The sequence below is a fragment of the Phytophthora infestans genome, genomic scaffold (assembly GCF_000142945.1).
Source record: "Phytophthora infestans T30-4 supercont1.2 genomic scaffold, whole genome shotgun sequence".
NCBI classification, from domain to species: Eukaryota; Oomycota; class Peronosporomycetes; order Peronosporales; family Peronosporaceae; genus Phytophthora; species Phytophthora infestans.
In genome coordinates, this window is record NW_003303757.1 from 1,153,244 (window position 1) to 1,174,024 (window position 20,781).

Sequence of the window (20,781 nt, forward strand, 5' to 3'; positions counted from 1 at the left end):
ACCCTCTGGGACGAACAATGCAAGCTCAACTGCTATAGATGATTGAAGCGCGGCGTCTTCGCCCTGTAGGTAGCTTGTCTTAGGAAGAAATAGCAGACAGCGTGTGCACGAGGACAGCCCAGGGTCGGTTAAGCCGTTGGGATTCTGTCGACTGGAGTCGTCTGCATCAACTCGTGCTCGAAGATGAGAAGTCACGTCCAGTCTTAGCTGTAGCCCCCACTGGTTGTCGTGTTTGGCTTCTTGGACGAAAACCTGCACAGCTATCAGCGTGGAAAGCAAAACTACAGAGCACAATCTGCTGAAACCGTACCTCGCATACACGATCGTTCTGGACCCAGTAAACGGACCCCCGTTGATACGGGAACTGGCTGCTGATGGCCCCGAGGAGTCGTCGCTGTTGCTCTTCTAGCAGCATAAACGCCAGCTGGGCAGCTCTGTCCGCGTGTTCTACCGGTACAATATGGTCGCAAGCAACAATTTGCCGCCTCAATCGCGAGACGAAATAGCTGTATGATACATTTGACTCCGAGGATGTCACCCCAAAGTCTCCATCAGCAGTCGCAGGAACCAGCGACGGGAATACGAACGACGTGTCTCGGGTGCAACTGGCGAATCGAACCGATAAATCCTCACCCAAGCCACTCAATAAGCTTCGGATGTCCACGACAGAGGCCGGAATCTCAATTTTCCCTCCACCGGCGGCTCGAAACACCTCCCTGATAGACTATATCATAGACATTAGCTCTAAAAAATCACTACGACGTAATGCGAATTACCTACCTCGAAGTACAGCTCTGGTGTCACTTGTTCGATTGGTGCATCCTCGACGCAATCTTTGAACTCGTAGTTACTTTCCTCAGTAGTTATATCCTGAAGTATGGGTTGCTCTGCTACATTAGAAGCAGCGGCGCACATGCGTTGGAGAATTTTGTCCAGATGGTGCGTGGATTTGATCATCTCCTCCAGCATCTCGGCGGCGCGGGTCTCCCTTCCATGCTCCGCCATCTTCAAACTGCGTCTTTTGACAACATTAGTACCGAACCTACCGGAATTCGAATTGACAGGTTACCGGTAGAGAAGATTTGATACCGGTGGTAATCTGAGGTACTTGTATGCAGTACGAAAGGAGAGGTATTATACAGGTAATATCCAGTATACCGGTTGTCTGGCATTTTCCTGCGAGCCAATTTTTAATTTCTCTTAAGTTATAATAAAGACGACAAATATATATTCTATCTGATAGAAAACCGGTGTACTTACTGGTCCACTTCAAGCGGCGAGCATGGCGGCGGCTCTGCGTCTGCGCCTGCTCGAGCCCAGTGTGGGCGTAGTGTCTGGCGGTACGCGCATCGTGCTACATGGCGCGGGCTTCCGTCCTCCTCCACATTCGCTCACCGTCCGACTGCGCGTGGATTTGCAGGATGCGGATAACGACAACCACTCGGACACTTGTGACCCGCTCTCGTGGACAACTCGTCAGCCCATTTCTAATACAGTAGACATCAATGGACGTTTCCTGCTCGATACTCAGCTTGAATGCGTCCTCCCGAGCTTTGAACGCCAAGCCGCGCGTGCCATTGCAGCCCGCACGTGTCTTGCTGCGTCCTCCGCGTCGGTCTCCAGCGCGCCGCAATTGGTCCCTTTGAGCGTTGAGGTAATACTTAACGGAGGTGAGCAGCGGTCGAACACGTTATCATTCAAGTTGCACCAACCGCTGGAAGTGCGACGCATATGTCCTCAAAGTGTCCTTATGGTGTCCCCCGCAGTCACCGCCACGGTGACGTTAAATATCTTGAAATTATCTGCTCCTGTCGTCCATAAAGCGACACCAAAAGGTGGACACTTGGAGGTTCTGGAAGATTTGAGCACTCTCCCAGTCTTCGTTCGCGTCAAGCAAGCGTCGGAACGCACTGGAGCCGTGTCCGAGCAGACGAGAGAAGGCAAGTGGAAGCTCTCGCCATTGGGAGTCTACGAGGTGGAGTTCGACGCTCCGACAATGGGCTTTGGAGCGGTCAGTGTGGAGCTATCACTCAATAGAGTGGAGTTTTTCCGGTGTAAGAGCGACGCACCGCCCGAAGGCTTCGGCTATCGAGTCCTTCGAGATGTGACCTTACGCGCAGTGGAGCCTGCGTGTATTAGTGTGACGAGTGGACAGATCACGGAGATTAAAGTGGTGGGGGACGGATTTGTGGATACGGGGGATCTTGTAGTGGCAATGCTGCAGAAGGAGTTGCCGTCAGCAGAAGGAGACGGAGTGAAGCCAGCGAAGGACGTGCAGGTGGCGGTGCTGAACGCGACGTACTTTGGCAAGACCGAAGTGCGATGTACAGTACCAGCCAACTTGCCGTTTGGATGCACGACGTTCAGTGTCTCGTTGAATGGCGGTAGGCAGTTCGGTCAGTCTCGAGTTGTTGGCCTGCTGCATCGAGATCGAGCGTTGGAAGGAATTTCTCCAGCGAGCAGCAGTCTGGCCGGTGGAACTACAGTCACGATTCGGCATTCCTGTCTCTGTCTGGAACATGTGGACGCGCTTTACCAGCTGCAAAGACTTGAACCACCTCGAAGAATTCGAGTTCGCTTTCAACCGGTTAGCTACAGTGGTTCAGAGAGTGGTGGTGGCCTCGCGAAGGTTGCGAACGCAGAAGCTTTCTCCCAGACGCCAGGGTTGTTGATCTGTAAGACCCCAAATTTTCTGGAGAACATTAAAGCTTTGAATGGCATGCGAGCAGCTGGAGCAAGCGAGAGTGACGGGGATAATGTGCCGTACATGTGGAGATTTACAGTAGCTGTAGCGGTGGGCGGAGAGGCTTTCCATGGCGAACTGCCATTCTCCCTTTACCTGCCTCCTGTGATACGATCGCTCACGCAGCACCATGGACCGTCGACAGGGGATACAAGCCTCAAGCTTCGGATGAAGCACAAAGTTCCACCGCGGATAAAGCTGCTCGTACGCTTCTCTACGCTTGATTTCACCAAAAGCAAGACGATAGAAGGGCATCCTGTAGCGACTTCAACTCCCGATTCAAGCAACGACGTGACATTTACGGGCTCCCCGTCGATCGTACCTCGTCAAAATGGCGATGAAGATCCTGAATATTTAATTTCCTGTAAGTCGCCGCAGTGGATTGAGACCTTAGCGGGCTCTACACGTGAAGTGCCGCATTTGACGATCGTCCAAGTCTCCTACGACGCCGGAGTGACGTTCTTTCCCGTCATTGATACTCCTCCGACAGCTGTACAGTCCAATCCGTTGGCCAAGGACCTGTCGTACTTGTGTTTCCTCTTCTACCCACCTCCAGTTGTGCGCTCTGCGGTGCCTCTGTCAGTAGATATACTCGGCGGGAGCTACGTTCGACTCCAAGGAGAGCACCTTGTGGATCATGGAGCTCAGATGTCCGTGATATTTGAGTCGTCTGCGCTGAGTCGAAAGGTGTCAGCATTCGTTGAGAAAGGAGAGCTGCGATGCTGTGCGCCGCCATTCAACGTGGGGCGTGCGCGAGTGTTTGTGTCCCTGAATGACGAGCAGTACACGCTGTGCGACCTTCACGACCAGGAGACGAATGCGCCAGTAGAATTCATTTTCTACAGCTCGCCCACCGTGACGCGTATCAGCCCACTCTGTGCGTGTGTGCGTCTGTCAAGTGAACTCAAGATCTACGGTACGAATCTCATCGAGACGGACCGCATCAAAGTGCGTGTTAGCTTTCCAGCGAGTTCTGGTCGTCGTCCACTTTTTAAGGACGTCCCGGGTACTGCGCGTGATGGGGTAATTACCGCAACTACGCCCGTATTTCCTGATGAATACGCTAACCAGAATGCGCTCGTCGACGTCGCGTTGAATGGGGCGAATTTATCTGGGACATCCGTTCCTCTGCGGTATTTTTCAAACTACGGGATCACGCGTGTGGACCCCCCACTCGGCGCGTTTGAAGTTCCTGTGACTTTAACTGTATTCATTGCACCTGCAATCGTCACGGACAAGATACTGGTGCGCTTACGTCTCGGAGTTATCGAGGCGGTGGCGGGAGAACATGAGTCCTCTAAAGAGGAGTCGGAGGTTGTTCACGGTCTGATCGATGCAAGTAGTTGGACGGCGTCCAGCGTGGAGCTTATGGCTCCGTCTTTGAGTACACTCGTGGAGAGCTTATCAGCTTTGACTACAGCACACTTGGAAGTGTCATTTGATGGCGTACGTTTCCATGGCGTCGGAAACCTGCGAGACCACTACCGTGTGTACAACGTGCCCCAGTTAACATCAGCGAATCCGCTATTCGGACTGTCCGATCGAGAGACAAGAATTGTGGCGCATGGAGTGCACATGAGACCAGACGATGTCGTCAAGCTGACGTTGTTTCTGGAATCGACTGGTGCTGACCGATCCAAAGGTAAAGACAGACGCGTGGCTGCTAGAACAGCTCCGGTACCAGTTACTACCGTCGTGGCAGAGATAAATGTCAAGCGACAGCGGTTGAGCTTTACGTGTCCATCGCTAGCTCAGCTCCGCGCTAGTCCAGATCGGCAACACGCTCCTATCGTTGCTCCCTCGCCGGGGATAACAAATGGAGTGCCAGATCGTCGTAGTCAAGGGGGTGTCGATGGTGGGATGCTGCTGTCTGAGCGAGTTATCATGCAGATTAGCGTCATCGACGGACAACCGATATCTCTTCCTTTCGTGTTCCGATACTACCGATCCCCCACACTCGTAGCAATGAACCCGCGTGTGGGATACGTCTGCAGTGGGTCCATAGTCTCGTTTGAGTTTGCAGAACGGATCGCTACGCCGACTGTGGACTTTCGATTTGGCGATAGTCTGCCCACAAGTGGCCGAATTCGAGACGAACGCTTTGTTGAGTGTTTCTCCCCCGAGCTGTCAGCAGGAACTCACAGTGTCAGCATCTCGTTTAATGAGCAACACTACGAACCCGCTGTGCTGAAGGAGCATAAAGGGGAGCCAACCGAAGAGAACGAGCTCTCAGCTGCTACATTCCACGCGTTTCCGCTTCCAGTGTTCGTTCTTCCTCCTGCTGGGAGAGACCGAGTGTACGCGTTTGGTCCGACATCCGGTGGGACTGTGGTCGTCATTAAAGGTAAGGGGTTTGTTCCCGACACGAAGATCTACGCTCGATTCGCGTCTCAATTCAAGGATGCTTTCGACGGGCAGTCTGAGATTATTGTGGGGGCAAAAGTGGTGGACGACGAGACTATCAGATGCATCTCTCCACCTTCCATGCGCTTGGGTCGCGCAGTCCTCCACGTGTCGTATAATCTGCAGCAGTTCAGTGATTCCACGTGCTACTTCGAGTATCACGCACCCACGCGATACGTAGCGAGAGGAACACTTTGTGGACCCATTTCAGGCCACACGCCATTGGAACTGGCAGTAGAAGACGTGAAAGGTCTGCCGAGTCACACGCAACTGCTTCAGTGTGTCGTACGCTTTGAAAGTGAGAAAAGTCACACTGCAGTGGATGTCGAAGCCCAGTTTGATGCGGAGATGTGTGTTTTGTCGTGTACTTCGCCTGCGTGGCCGTCCAATGAGCTGGTCAACCTTCGCGTCTCGCTCTCACGTGGAGACGGTGAGCTGTTCGAAGACACGCGCATCAAGTTTTTGTTCTACGATCCACCTGAGGGAGTGATCAAGATCGAACCTGCCGCTGGACCAATCGGAGGCGGAACGGAAGTCTTAGCGTGGTGTGGAAGTATAGTGGAGACAGGAGAGATCACAGTCTCGATCCAACTGAGCAGAAGTGAACTCGAGCGACCAAGGCTGACGAAACGCAGAAGCTCAACTTCCGTAGCGCCGCCTCTGTCTCGGAAGTCAAGTCTACGGTGCAACCAGACGCTCCCTCCGCTACTCGTGAAAGGAGAGATTGTTGGAGAGTCTATTCGGTTTATTGCGCCTCCTGTTGATGGCCCTTGTACGGCAGTTTTAGGCATATCATTGAACGGTATCAGCTACACGTCGACGCAGAGCCCGCTACACTTCACGTACTACGTGGAGCCTACTCTTCGTCGGATCAGTCCGGGTTGGGCTGCTCTGGAAGGAGCGAGCGACGCGCTTGTCATCGAAGGCGAACATATACGCGATTTTGGCTGCAACCTATTGGTGCGCTTCAGTCTTCAAGATGAAATGCAGCCGGAGCAGAATGGCATCGTTGTCGGTGCGCAATTTATATCCAACTCCACGGCATCTGCCTCGGGTGACGGAGCTCTTCGGTGTGGGTTTCCCGCAGCGCCTCCGGGCTTCTACGAGCATGAAATCAGTCTGAACGGACAGCAGTTTTCGCAATCTCAGTACGTGAGCAAAACGTTTGGCAATTTGAGTGGCACCGCTTGCACTGCGCTGCTTCCTTTTCGACACTTCTCATCGCCATTCTGTCTGGCGACAGCTACTGGCCCAGCTGCGGGTGGGTCGAGTGTGGTGCTGTTTCTCGGTGGGAAGCTGTTGAAGGTATTATCAAGAGAAACGAAATGTCAAGTGCAATTTACGCCTATCAAAGGAACAGAGAAGATCACTCGCTTACCTCTCACAACCCCAAATGGGGGCGCTAGTCCTATCAAGCTATCAAGTAATGTTGCAGACATCATGTGTATGCTTGGAGACATCGATCACGTTAATGCTCGAGTCACCTGTCGTGCCCCATTGCTGCGTGTTGCCTGTGTGTCTAATGTGGACATCCTGCTGCCGAGTGGTAGTGGAGCGTCCTCAGCATGTCAGCTATTCGCCATACGCCCAAGTGATCGTGAGAAGTATTACTCCTACGAATCGCCAAGTATTACTGAAATCGCCCCCAGTTGTGGCCCTGTATCGGGAGGCACACAGCTCGTCATTGAAGGCGCACATATCCTCGACACGGCCCAGATCTTCGTCCGGTTCCGCTCCAGTTTAAACGAACGCGAGTGTGTTCTCGTACCTGCGCGATACAGTCGGACGTTCCCTGGCGGTTCAGCTAGTGCGTCTCCGCTTATCATTTGCAACACTCCACCCGTCGAGTTTATGGATAAAACAATATCTTCTGGTAACGATTCAGCAGCTCAGAGCACTTCACTGTTGCCGCAGCCTTCACCTCGCAATAGAGAAGGTGTCGCAGCCGGGAAGGCACGTACCCAGACGTACCAAATGCTTGCGGAGCAGAGTTTAAAGGCCCATCGAGCCTCCGCTGCCCATGGGAACAGCGACAGTGGACTTGGTGCTCTACGAATCACTCGACCGAGCGTCAGAGCTACACCTCGAGGTCATTCTGACGCTGAGAGTGGAGCGACCGTTCTGGTTGACTTTACGCTAAACGCAGGCGAGCAGTTCATCGCACACAGTGTCCGCTTTCATTACTACCAAGATATCGAGCCTCGTCAGGTCAAATGGTCCCCAAGACACCTACCGACTCAGTGTCTTGGAGGGCGTCAAGCAACGGATTCACGAATGCTTACAGTCGTGTTACCCAAGACTTTCAGACTGACAGATTCACCAGAACGGGTATGCTTCCGCTTCGACGGTGCCAACCCGCAGGTCTCCATGCGGCGGAAGTCTTCTGTATTGCTGCACGAAACGGAGTCGCGCACGGAGCTGGTCATTGCGAATCCTTCCAAGAGACAATCAACGATGCGCAGATCGATCACGTACTTCCAGAACAGTATTCTATCATCTGATAACATTCCAACCAGTCCGCCAGTGTCCACACGGAGTGACAGCATCGGGACAGCGGTATCTTCACGTCGGCAAGCTGTTGGTGCGCCTGGGATGAAGAGAAGACCGGTCACACCCGAGTTATCATCTCCCCGTCCCTCTACGACTGGATCGTCGCCATGTATTGCTGGGAAAGTCATCAGTGCGAGCGAAGTCACTTGTGTCGTACCGGACTTCTCTACCCCAGGGGCTGTTTACATTTTCTTCTCTCCAAACGCTCAGCAGTTCGTGTGTCTTGGCGAGTTGCTGTTCCACCCCGCTATGATCATCAAGGATGAGCATCATCACACCACGTTTCGATTCTGCTCGAACGTTGGCGGAAGTCCATTCGCATTGCAGTGTTCCCCGTCGACTGTACTGAGATTTCTAGCGCCAGAAGACGTGACGACAGCAGCCAAACGAAACGCTCAAATCCGAGAGCTTGCACTGAGGAAGAACAGTGTCGCGTTAGGAGAAGCGCGGTCGAGGATGCCACCGCGATCGTGTGAGCAGAAGAAAGACGAGGTGGCCACAGCAACCAACAGCGATGATCAAACAGAGGGGGCCTCGCATTCTGTCCTAGAAGTGTTCGGCCAAAGAGATGAAGCCGACGTTGTTGAGCTCGATTACGAAGGTCAAGACGGCGCTGCTTGTGAGGAAATAAAGGAGCCATTCGGAGGATGGCAGAAGCGCTCGTTTCACTCGGCTCGAGTGTTTCTGATACCTGCGAACGCAAAGCTGCTGAAGCGTGTGACGGTGACGGCGACTCGTGTGGATAACCAGAGTGAGGCTGGTAAAATGGGACCAGATGGCGCAGGGTGCTGCGTGTTTGACATGTCAAACTGGGGCGAGCAAGTTCTGCTTAGTGCTGCTTTGCCATCGTCCTGTGGTTATGCCTCCTACTCCTCGGTTGTTGCGCTATCAACACTTCGTACCAACCCATCGACAACGCACCTGGTGTTGACTCAATTACCTGCTGCGAGGAAGCAGCATGTCGCTGTTATTGGGCCGAGTTCAGCTCAGTTGAATGTGGCGATTATCGATGGCAGTGGGAAGGAAATCACAGCGATTGCTACGTCACATGAGCCCGAAGAGCACGAGAACTGCAGAAGTGTTTTAACTGAAGTGGATCCAAGTGTCATCATTGATTCAGCCTGCGAAGTCTGCTACGTGTGCGTTCGGTTTGGAGCTATCGGCTGCGAAACCCTCGGCACTTTTGATCAAGAAGAAGCCAACGTCCAAGTGCTTGTGTCGGACAGCAACGGAGTGCAGCTGTGTCTGTGTGGTCCGCCAGTGGAGTCCTCGATATGGATCGTTGGTCAGCTGGCACTACATGACGTGGATTCACCTACCGCCTCTACACTTCCAGTCCAAGCTGTTGACAAACTAGTTCAAGAGAACTCATCACTCTCGTCGGCACTGAGGGATACCCTGACAAGATTCGCTTTGTCTCCCAAGAGGGCTAGCACCGTGAGCTCTCAAACCTACACCGTCCCGATCACGTTCGATTTTACTAGCGCCGACTCGTCTCGAAGCATCTCCGCTTCATCCCGCGCAAGATTGGTGCTCTCAGGCTTCGACACTTTCCAGACTTCGTTAGCGATTTCGCTCTCTCCACAGGTTGCAAACGGACCGACCGTCACTCTGGAATGTGCAATGCCCTCGCTATCCTTTAGTGGCATTGCTACGCTTGTGATAAGCTGCGGAGGTGTCGTATTCTCCAACAGTGTGACGGTGCACTGTTACGATCCAAGGAGCTGGAAGGTGACTGCGCTACGTCCTCCATGTGGACAGCTTCTTTCTCTCGACGACCCCAAAAAGCCACCGGAACCCATGACACTTCGCTTAAAAGGCGAACACTTTGTCGAGAACCGCAAGATCACGATTCGGGTGTCTGACAAGGACAGATATTTCACAGCTGCAGGCAAAGTCGACCAAGTTCACGTGCTGAGCTTACGGATCGCTGCAGTTAAGAACCTGCGCGTATTACTTCATCCCCTTGGCATTGTGCCACACGCTTCCAAAACGGCGAATGAAACCTCGTCATCGCAGCGGAAAGAAGACAAGTATCTCAGCTCCATCGTTGGCGGCACCACAAGTGGTGGGTCGATTGTCGCTCTCGTCTCGTCGTGGTCCACTTTCACCTTCACAATTCGGATCGAATGTGGCGACCAACGACACTTCGCTTCATGTAGAGAGAATAGCGTCTTCGCAGCGATCTCTTCGGGCTCTGTTTTGAGCTGGGAGGAGGAATTCGAGCTTCGAGTTGCTGCTGACCGACATGCTCCACTGTTGTTAACTGCTGAGCTTTCGGAGCCTTCTTTGCCGAAGCCGCTGGAGCTCGCCCAGGCTTGGATTCCTCTCAATGGGATTCAAGTAGGATCCTCGGACATTCGACGCTACACTGCACGATTCGAAGAGCATTTAAAGCGCGGAAATTATGTTGGCAGCGACGCAACTCCTGGAGTAGCAACTGAAGTGGAGCTGCTTCTTCAACTTTCGCCATTGATGCTGCATCCGGACTATATCGTGTCTCAAATTCCGTATTCCTTGCTGCAGCAGCTATCACCTCAAGCTCTGGACGTTCAAGTCTCGTCAGGCGATGGGTTTTACTCCACGCCTCACTCTTTCTTGGTGTACAACCCTCCAACTGTGACGCACACTACACCCAGCGTGCTACCGCGATCAGCAGGGGGCGACGTGGTTGTTACTGGCTCAGGCTTCGTCAACAGTGGTCGGGTCTGTGTGCGTTTGTTCGCATTCAAGAAGAACCGCTTCACGAACAGCAACGAGGAACAGCGCGCTCTTGCAACAATCAACCGAGTCAAGCGAGCAGAGAGTACGAACGACGGCTTCTTTCCCTATTTCTCGCGAGACGTGGCCGGGACGTTCATTTCCACGACAAGTCTCAAGTTCCGAATGCCGTCGTACTTGACGAGCTACAACGTTTACTACTCCGTGTCGTTTGACGGACGATCCTTCACAGAGGCCTCAAGCGTATCGAATGTGCTGCTATTCAGTATCAACGCGGTGACTCCTAAAGGCGGCCCCATATCGGGCAATACGTACGCAACCTTGCACGGCACAAACATCGACGCGTGTCTCTCTTCACGATCCGGTTTATCGCCTCTTGTGCGAGTCACGTGGAAGCGCGGCGCTCGAGATCTCGAACATGTGATGGTGCCGGGAGAGTTTTATCCCCACGAAGATGCTGTGTACTTCTATTCGCCACAGAGCAAGTTTGGACTCTACAGTATTGCTGTTAGTGTTGAGTTAGCACTGCTTAGCTCAGGGACTACGGCAGTGGACACGGTCCCGCGCTTTGGACGAGATGAAGTCTCGTTTGTCATGTACAAGACGCCCACAATCAAGTCCGTCGCCCCGCTCTCCGCTCTCGTGTCCGGACTCTCAACGACGGAGATTATTGTCCAGGGATTCGACGAGAAAGCAGTCAGCAACATGCGGCTGGCGCCTAAACTACGCTTCAAACGCAGAGGGCAGATGCAAGTGTCGGACGCTCAACTTGTGTCCGAGTCGCGCTTTGAGTGCATCGTGCCGCGTTTCAACGTGGCCAACGCGGTCGCCACAGAGCTCCCGTTGTCTGCGCTGTCAAGTGTCCGTCCCATCCAGAGACCTCGAGCAGGAGGCGCATGGAGTCCAAGACGCGTTACCAGTCAACCTAAACTGTGGACACGTGCAGCGGGGATTTTTGTCGCTCTGCTTGGTGCGCGTAATTTACGTGCATCCAAGAAGAATGCGTGCAACCCGTTCGCGGTCATTTATGTGGGTAAGATGCAGCTCAAGAGCACGCGAAAGGACGGAGTCTTCTCGCCCGTGTGGAATGAATTGTTCGACTTCGAGTGGACATCTGACAGCGAGTTCAACTTGCCCTCCGTTCGTGTGGTGTTTGAGAATCAATTGACGGCCGACCAGAGTGAAAGTCTGGGGCACGTGGAGCTCCAATTCCCCGTAAAAGACAAGCAAACGCAGCCGTTCGTGCTCCGTGCGTGGCTCCCACTGCGTCGTATCCGTGGGAAATATTATCGCAAGGAAAACGAGGAAACAGCAGTGCATAGCCAGAAAAACCTAAAGAAACAACCTCAAGCTCCGGCTTCAAGCTTAGGTGAAGTGGAGCTGGCGATCGCTTTCGTCCCTCCTGTGGCCCAGACCAAGAAACACAAGAAGGCGCTGCGCTCGTCGATCATCTCTGTCCTTACGACTCAGCCCCAATCCAGGAAGCAGTCTCAAGGGAAAGCAGGATCAAGTCTCTACTCGGCGAAGAAGGAGAAGCTGCTTCGTGCTTTCCGCCAACGTGGAGCTCCGGTATCGCTGGTGCCGACCGAACTGGCACTTGAGTTAGCTCTCAACGGTCAAGATTTCTGGTCGGTGGCTCCATCGACATGTTACTCTGTCCTGACTCCGATTGTGGTTGAGGTGGAGCCCAAGTTCATTTCCATCGCTGGCGGCTCGACGTTGTATCTGTCGGGGAGTAATTTCGTCAATACTGGCTGCTTACGCGTGGCTTTCGCAGTGTTGACAAAGGATGACACCACTCAGACTCTCCGTAGTGACCGTACTATTGTCGTGGAGGCCAAGTACCGTTCGAGTACGAGTCTGGTTTGTACGACGCCGCCACTGCTGAACGTGGCCACTGAAGCCTCTTACCTGAACGTCTACGTCTCTCTTAACGGGTCCGACTTCGATAGTATCGCGTTACCGAAGCAGCTCGTCAAACTAAGTGAACCCGCGTCTGAGAGGCCTTTAACGAGTGTAAATGTTGACGAACGCATCGAAGAGAATGATGACGCAGTGATGAAGGAGCCTCTGCGAAAGAGCCCGCGCAAAGCCCCCGAGAGCGACAGTGCTATTGCTTTGGTCAACGAGCAGTACGTGGTTGACTGCAAGAAGGTTACAGCACTGGCACTTGATGGATGCGGATCGGGAAGACGTTCGCCAACACGGTTCGCAACTCGATCTCGGAACGAGAATTTCTTGCTGGTGCCTCAGCTCCGCGTCTATTTAACTCCAAAAGTCACACGCGTGCGGCCGACGGACGGAGTTTACACGTCGCATCTCACTATTGACGGCACCAGCTTTACGAATACAGGCGTCGCCACAGGTAGGCAAGCCCAGACATTCATTCTGTGTTCAACGTTTAGTAACTTGACTATTTCTTTATCGCTTTTCAGCACGCTTTACGTCCCAGAGTTCCGATTACGACGTCCGTACAGCAAAACTTGTCGTGGTGTCCAGTACGCGGATGGAATGTAACGTCCCCGATTTCCCGCGAGGGGTTTTGGTGAGGATTGCAGTGGCGATGAACGGCGTCGAGTATGTGCCGTGTCCTGGAGAACTGCGTGTGTTTCAGTCTCCAAGGCTTACTGAGCTGTATCCACACTGGGTTTCAGCACATACGACGCTGGAGTTGGAGTTGCGAGGCGTCAATTTAACAGCCGCTAGCACCGCTGCACCCACAGACAATAACCGGGGGCAGCAGGACAGTGCAAGTATCCAGGTATCTTTCAGCGGTGCTCGAGGCAAGAAGGTCGTCCATGGCAAATGTGAAGATGGCAAAGTGAGTTGCTCTATTCCTCGAGAAATATGGCAGACTGCAACTCATGCGAGTCGAGACAAGACGACGTCGCACTCACCTACAACGATAAACGCCCCCATTCTGGTTGATATTTGGCTAAGTGGGAAGGTACGCACCACCCGTGTATACCCAGAAGACTTGTACTGATTGTTGTTCTATGGTACAGCCCACAGGATCACCACTACCACTGCACGTGTATCGGGAGATCCCCACCGTTCATCTAGTATCGCCCATGGATGGACCGGTGTATGGAGGCTTTGCGATCGTTGTCGAGGGTCGCGGGTTCATCGACACTGGGAAAATCGTTGTTCGCTTTCAACTGTACACAGATCAACAGGATTCGACACCTCGAACCGAAGATGAAAGTCCCAGAGCACTTCAAGGTCAGGGGTCGCCGCCCAAGAGCTCAAACATTCTCGAGAAACCGCAAGGAAATAAGGCAACAGCAAAGGAGAAGATCTCTACGGAATCGGTACCATCCTACGTCGACATGGCTGCAAAGTTCGTGTCCACTGAGCGAGTTCTCTGCCCAGCTCCTGCGTTCCCCCAGGAGGGAGTGTACACTGTACTGGTGGCTCTGAACAGCGTCGAGTTTAGTCGAGTTAGTGACGGCTCTTGGTTTCTAGCGTGGCAGAATTGGCAGAAGAGGAAGCGATTGCTGTCTCACGCGCTTTTCTCTCAAACGTCTGCAGCAGGTGAAGTCGCTTCAGCTGCTGCTGCGTCTGCACCTTTGGACGAAGACGACATCGACAAGCTACGACGAAAATCAAGTTTCATGCTACCGAAGATCCGAAGCACGTTGGCTGCCTCCTCAGAGGATTCCTCGTCCTCATTCCAGGCTAAAACGAACGAGTCAACCTCGAATAACAACTTTGAGTCGGGCGATACTGAAGAAACGCTGATGAAAGATCCACGCCTGCTTCAATGGCGTCCTACTTCATGGATGGAGGCGAAAGTTAGCGGTAGAACACTATTGTCTCTCCTTGAGTACCTGTGTGGTGCTCGTGAGACGCAGCAGTTCATCTGTCGACGCCTGCGTGCAGCTTTCCGGCTTCAAAGTGCCCAATCTCGAGGTGGAACGGACTCTACGGAGACACCTGCACTCCGTTTTCACCTTTTTGTGGAGGCCCTACGTATGGTATTCCCCGACGCGCTAATGCGTGAGCTCGAGGAGTTATGGCAAGCTACTGAGCATCGACCTGACGGGACTATAACGATCAAGCAGTTGCTAAGACGACTGCTACGCAACGCACCATCAGATCAGCGTAGCAAGAGCCCAGAGCCAGGTCCAACACACTATGACCCACGATACAGCATCGTGTCTTCGCGAGAGGCGGCAGCGATCATCTTACCTCCCGTCGCCCAACCAGAATACATATCGGACCCTACGTCTACTCTCTTCATGGACTATGACGCTGCGGTTCAGGCTGTCAAGCCTCGAGCGCCTCGTCCTGTCTTTCGCAAGCGAAGGTTCAACACGTCGTGGTGTAATCCAGTCGTGGAGGGTGCGAAGGAGCCAACCCCAAGCCCACGGCCACCGTCAATAACCAACCGAACTCGACCACGTCCACATACGCGAGTCAGTGAAGACTTGGCAAGTGAAGCCACTACTGGAACTACTGCTGCAGCAGACGATACTACTGAAGCTGGTGACAAGAAGACAAGCGAGCAAGAAAAAGACAACCAGGTTGTAACGAGCAAGGAAGACGCCGTTCGAACACCTCAAAGTCCAGCTCAAGCTACTGCTGCTTCCAGCAGCAAACACGCACGGAACTCAACGCCCTCTTCGTCACCGCCTCCTCCTGTCAATACCAACACAATAATGCCCCGTCAAGCGAATCTGAGCGGTCCGAATCCTTTCTACAACGACATTGCGCCATTGTACGCCAAGTTCCTCAACTCAACAGAAGTCAAGAGGTTTTTGAAGCAGTAGCAACGATCATTTACTAGTTGCATTTAGCAGTCGGTTGCTGGTAAAGTCCGAGTGTAAGGATCCCATGGCAAGGTCTGAGGAGAGACGAAGGGGAACTTGTCACCGCAGAACTCTTCGAAGGATCGAAGCTCAATTGCGCCAATGTTGTCCACGTCGAAGTACATGAAGATGTGGATCACTTCTTTGTCGGTCAAGATGGTCGGCAGCCCGCGAACGGTGCTGTTGACATGGAGAGCAGCTCCTGTGGCTACGAACGCCGTGCGGAAGTCGTGCAGTTCGATGTATTCGCGCTCTTCCTCCTGTTGTGGCTGGTCAGCTCTGGCCTCCGATCCGTGTCTAAGCGTGTCGAGAAGACGTCGAGCAGTATCGGGATCTGCCTTCAGCAGAGTCAGCAGTCTCCTCAACGCTGAGCGTTGGTGCACACTGGCGCCAATTCTTTCGTCGTGAATGGCACCAGGCTCGGTAGCTTCTCCGTGGCGCTTGGTCGGGTCGTTGAGCTCGTTTGTGAATGTGCTGGACCGACCAAAGGCGTTTCTCCCGTCCGAGACAGTCGTGGCAAAGTTCAAGCCGACCCCCGTAGTCACTGCGTACGAGTACCTGGTGACAGTCGTGCCCTGTACTAGATCCAGTTTCATTTGGTCGATGCTGTCAGTCTGCGCCTTCGTCAAATGCTGAATAGTTGGGTCCACTTGACGAGCCAGAGAACCGTTGCGTCCTCGAGGAATCCGCTCCTTGACCAGCGCCGACGTGTCCACCGGTAAGTACGAACTCTTCGCTATCGTTGTGCGTGCTGCTTCGTGACAATCGACTTGTTGCTCCTCTCGTTCGCGTGCACGCTGCTCACTGTGAAGACGCTGGGCAGTCTCAGCTAAGTACTGGTCACGAAGAGAGCTTCGAGGTCCAGGTCCAGGCTTATCCGCCGCGTAGTCGGCGTACCGGTGGCTCGCTTGGAGTGTAGTTTCGAACGGAGGTGGCGTGAACTCGCTGGCGTGACTGTTGCAAGTGATCTTGGCAGGTGTGTCATGCAGGAGGACACGCTCGTATGTCGGCTCGATCCGAGACTCCTTTCGATCTGGATATCCACAAAGAGCAGCAGGTTAGAAACCCACAGCTGAGAGATTGAGAGCGATAAGAAAACTACTTTCCTCGTGCGAAGTAAGTTGCTGGTACCTTTCGACGGGCGTGACCGGTCTTGTCACGGAGAGCGTCTTCCTCGACCCAGTTGCCCACTAGAGCAGCCTTATTGTTCCTCACGTTGTACGTCGTTGGAAGGGACATGGCGGTGGTGATCAAGGTGGACTGCACACAGCAGTGGCTGAAACTACTTTGATCTCCATGACGTGCCAGCTAATTAGAGCAAAAGCGTCGTTAGAAAAAACGGGGTTCTCTTTAAAATAACTTTTCAAATCTGCTCGTCACCGTCATTTTCTTTATTCTACAACTTTAGCTTGATCGCTCTTCGAGCTCTGTCATGTCCACAGCGAACGTGACACGAAAGTGGCGGCTTTCGGATCCCCATGCGGAGCTGCCCATCAAGAATCACAAGTATGTGAAAAACTGCACCGAGCTGTACATGGCCAATAAGCGCATCGACAAAATTGCGAACTTCGATGCTTTCGTCAACCTCGAAGTGCTCTGGATCAATGACAACCAGGTACGTCGTCTGTGCAGAAGCTTTTTTCCGTTAAGATTCTTTCTTTGACGACCTGCCAGATTCAGGAACTTGACGGACTGGATGGTTGCTGCCGTCTCAAGCAGCTCTTCGCTCACAGCAATTGCATCCGGTACGTCAAAAGTACGCCTTGTAGACCTGCTCACTTCGATAAACAAGTCTACTTCTGGTTCATTAAACAGCTCGCTTGAAGGTTCTTCACTGCCACACTTTAAATTTCTACTGGAACTCCGGTTGTATGGCAACAAACTCAAAGACTTGCGAGGTACATTGCGAGTTCTGAGCCGGTTGTCCCACTTGCGAGACCTCGATCTATTCGGCAACCCCGTCGTGGAAGAGGAGAACTATCGCTTGCAAGTGATTCGAGCCATCCCGTCACTGGACGTTCTGGATCGACATGTCATCACGGATGACGAACGCGCGAGAGCAGCCAGGTAAACAAGAGTCCTTGTACAGGCCAAGGCTAGAAACTCATCTCGTTGCGCAATAGACTGCAACTTCGTTTTGGTGAAGATAGGGATGAACACAGCGGTACCAACCAGCATGGAGGCCAGAAGAGCAAAAAACAATCATTCAGTAGAGCTGGAGCACCATCACAGGCTTTATCGGGGACAGTTAAGATGCTCTTCAAGGAGGTCGCGGCTATCAAGAGAGAGCAACATGTATGATACGTGGCGGAACCACCACGCTGTTTGGCTCGACTGACGGTATTTCGTGTGCTAGCAGAAGGAAGCTCGGGAGGCAGCCGAACGAGAGTTGCGGGAGCCTAGTCGAGATAGTGGAACACTATCCACGACGTCAGGATTCAGGTCGCGTGTCAACAATAATAAAGAGGACAATAGCCTTTCAGGTTTGGGTGACTGGGGAGTCACAGCACTGAAGAAACATTTCCAATCTCTTGAAGAAGTGAAGAATGGGTACGTGACTCGTAAAATTGTGCAAGAATCATCCGTAATCTCACAACGTACGATACGTCCAGTGGAATCGGCCAGGGGAACCTTGCAAAGGTGTTTTAATACCTTCGTACGCGTGGCTTCACCGTTTCGAGCAATGGACTACCGCTGGAAGCTAAAGAGAGCGATTTCCAATACCTGGAGAGCATTCTCCCGACACCTGGCAAGATTCAGTGGAAGTCGTTCGTTCAGGTGAGGTTCTTGATACCCTGCGCACTCCCCGTGATGTCATGACTGCGACCACAGCTTTAACCTAAAAACTTGTTCAGCTCTTTGAGTCGAAGCAGCTTTGTTGTGAACTGCTGGGTCCTCAAGAGTTGCGACAGCAATCCGCCGCCTGCTTTGACAAATGTGCAGCCATGCAAGTACGTCAATTTCCTCTCTCAGCAACCAAGAGATCCATCTTCTCTAATCATTCTCCATTTCGATAATAGCGACGGCTGCAAGCCCTCGACGCCAGCGATCCCAAATGTGCAGTACGTTTGACACAGCGAGAGTCTTCCACCGCATCGCGATACTAATCTTGTGATAAAATTGTCCAGAAACTTGTGAAGGAGAGCTTCGCGTTATCGCAGCAAGGCTACCACCTCCAAGCTTTGGCTGATGAGGATCGCTCGTCAAGCAGATCCAAATCGTCGCGAGTGCCCAGCTCAGCTGATATCAAAGACAACGGAGAAGCGACGTCATTAGCGACTCCACAAACGCGCTTCTGCATGACGACGTTCACTCGCGAGAAAAACTCGTCTCCCCTATCGCAGTCTGCAGATTGTAGCTCCAAGTTCAGCGAACTAAAAAGCGAGAGCGAGCGCATCAGCGACGAGTTGGCCAGGAAGTATAAAATCCGACATAAGGTTCGTAATTCTGGGCTCAAACTTGATCAGCTCCAAGAGATCTGGCTCACACTCCTGGTTTATATGGCAGGACTTTTCTAAATACTTGGCCAACCAATCACCGCAGACGACGAAACTTGTGCGTCGCAACTACCAGCTCTAATACTACAAAAAAGCAAAAGTCAATCAATAGAAACATCAGTACTACCGGAGACCACCAGTGCGACCCCCTTCTATTCAATGAAGTCTTCCAAATCAGCAAAGGCATCTGCGCCGTCTTCTTCGTTCAGGAACGCGTCGATGATAGGGTGGCGACTTCGCAGGCGCTTCCGCCGCTTCTTCACGATCGGAACTACACCAAGCAGACGCGGTCGAGCCTTGGCTTTGCCTTGGCGGACGCTTCCCTGGTCTGTTGGGGAAATCTTCTCTTTAACAATCGCCACCAATATCTTTAAGCGCTCCTTGGTCTCATCCACCACTGCAGTCTGTAGAACGTAAAAACTTAGCTTTTTAGAACTAGATCATCTGATAAAGAGTGTACCTACCTCCTTCAGCCACAATTGTACGGTGCTCGGAACTTGCAGGAAGAAAATATCCATCTTGAGTAAAGTTGCAGATACCTTTAAAATCCACAAAACGTGTTGAATATCCGGTGAGTCGACACGCATAATCATCTCAAAAGTAGTAGAACGCACCTTCGCTTTCGTTCCAGGGTCTTGACTTGCATCCTTAATCCCTTCAACCCACGCTCGACTATTCAGTGCCGACGTGACCGAAGATTCATAGATCCAGATTGTGGTGTCGTTCAATAGGCCAGACTCGTCTCTTGTCCGCAGCACCCCACTTGCCTTGCCGATACGTAGACCTAATTCAATCATGTGAAGGATCTTCAGCAGCACTTTCCGGGTCCCCCACGAGAAATCTCGATCGTCGCTAATCGCCTTGTTGACTAGCTCGTGAATCCGAAGGTAACCCAGAATTTCCTGGCGATGGGGAAACGAGCAGGACTCGCTGCTGCTGGTTTTTGCAGTGATGGCACTGAGCAGTGTGGCTTGAGATTGTTCGAGAACAGCCAGGACGGCCAAGATGGCGATGCTTTGGCAAGCATGAGACTGGAGATGTGGAATGCGCTCACGGCTGAGTGAAGCTTCTCGGTTCGTTGTAGCCTCAACGGCTGCGCTGGAATCCTCAGATCGAACGGAGCCGTCGGAGTCGGAAGAGCAGCTAGCGTCGGATTCCGAGCCGGAATCCACTCGTAACCCGTACGAAGACCTGGCACTAAGGTCTTGTCGTAGGCGCTTCCGGCGTGCTTGTGTTCCATCGTTTCGCCTGCTTTTCTTGAGAGCTGACCAGCGCTGTCTATGGTTCTTGCTCGAGTTGGTTGACGGGGTTTCGTCTTCTGCTGAGCTAATGCCACAGGCGTGCATGATTCCTTCAATCTTGCTCTCCAAGACCACAAACGTCTGGATGCAAAGTGCCGGCTGAGCTGGAAGACAGATACTCATGAGCAGTCGAAGAAGTCGTGGGTTGTACACAACATTGACGCACAAGATATCGTAGGCAAGAGAAGAGAGTGCGTGGAGATCTGAACAGACCTCGCTCCCTTCCACTATCTCAGTGGCAACATCCCGAAGCCGCTTACTAAGCGATGCACACGACACACTCAGCTTCGTAAGTCCATCCAGCTGAACCCACTTCTGGACGTCACTCAAAAAGCAGCGAGATAAATGGCCAAAATTATTGACGCCAGCGTTTCCTTGACCTTCGAGCCACGGATTTTGTCCTCTCCTCGATATGTTGCACAGCACTTCACCAAGTTGCGTGTGCACCGAGTAAACACTTGAGGCCTTAATCATCACGTCCAGCACCCGTCCGATCGCACTGCAAACGTGCTCCAGCATCTCTTCTCCGCCTTTTGTCTCGAGCAGCACAAATGCTCTTGCGTTTTTGCTCGGAACGACGAGATGTCGCGCTGAAGTTGGGAATTTGGAGGAAATGGAAGCTGCATACAGCGAGAACCGAATTCTGTCGTCCCTCCCACCAATTGTGTCACTGGAGAGGTCGTCTGCGTCAGACGGGCTCGTCACTGACACAATACGATCACGAACACTTACGTAGACAGACAGCAGGATCTCGA

At 52.7% G+C, this 20,781-nt stretch overlaps 5 protein-coding genes across 5 annotated transcripts; 3 read left to right on the forward strand and 2 right to left on the reverse strand.

Annotated features, from left to right (window-relative positions):
* Positions 1-1,282: 1,282 nt before the first annotated feature.
* On the forward strand, positions 1,283-12,830 carry PITG_01375 (uncharacterized protein; the record flags this gene model as incomplete). Its single annotated transcript, XM_002907999.1, has 6 exons — positions 1,283-3,001; positions 3,113-8,125; positions 8,333-8,594; positions 8,790-8,977; positions 9,122-12,782; positions 12,823-12,830. The coding sequence occupies 6 exons, from the start codon at positions 1,283-1,285 to the stop codon at positions 12,828-12,830; spliced, it is 10,851 nt and encodes a 3,616-aa protein (XP_002908045.1).
* Positions 12,831-12,923: 93 nt separating this feature from the next.
* PITG_01376 (uncharacterized protein) lies at positions 12,924-15,189 on the forward strand (the record flags this gene model as incomplete). The annotated part of the gene is made up of 3 exons (XM_002908000.1): positions 12,924-13,379; positions 13,423-14,795; positions 14,955-15,189. 3 exons carry the CDS (start codon positions 12,924-12,926, stop codon positions 15,187-15,189), a joined length of 2,064 nt encoding a protein of 687 aa, XP_002908046.1.
* Positions 15,190-15,202: 13 nt separating this feature from the next.
* On the reverse strand, positions 15,203-16,467 carry PITG_01377 (uncharacterized protein; the record flags this gene model as incomplete). Its single annotated transcript, XM_002908001.1, has 3 exons — positions 15,203-15,226; positions 15,276-16,261; positions 16,368-16,467. The coding sequence occupies 3 exons, from the start codon at positions 16,465-16,467 to the stop codon at positions 15,203-15,205; spliced, it is 1,110 nt and encodes a 369-aa protein (XP_002908047.1).
* A 295-nt stretch (positions 16,468-16,762) lies between these two features.
* Positions 16,763-18,504, forward strand: PITG_01378 (uncharacterized protein; the record flags this gene model as incomplete). Its single annotated transcript, XM_002908002.1, has 8 exons — positions 16,763-16,843; positions 16,903-16,973; positions 17,044-17,295; positions 17,352-17,523; positions 17,585-17,778; positions 18,084-18,179; positions 18,249-18,290; positions 18,369-18,504. 8 exons carry the CDS (start codon positions 16,763-16,765, stop codon positions 18,502-18,504), a joined length of 1,044 nt encoding a protein of 347 aa, XP_002908048.1.
* A 373-nt stretch (positions 18,505-18,877) lies between these two features.
* Positions 18,878-20,545, reverse strand: PITG_01379 (uncharacterized protein; the record flags this gene model as incomplete). The annotated part of the gene is made up of 3 exons (XM_002908003.1): positions 18,878-19,105; positions 19,190-19,264; positions 19,340-20,545. The coding sequence occupies 3 exons, from the start codon at positions 20,543-20,545 to the stop codon at positions 18,878-18,880; spliced, it is 1,509 nt and encodes a 502-aa protein (XP_002908049.1).
* Positions 20,546-20,781: the final 236 nt, after the last annotated feature.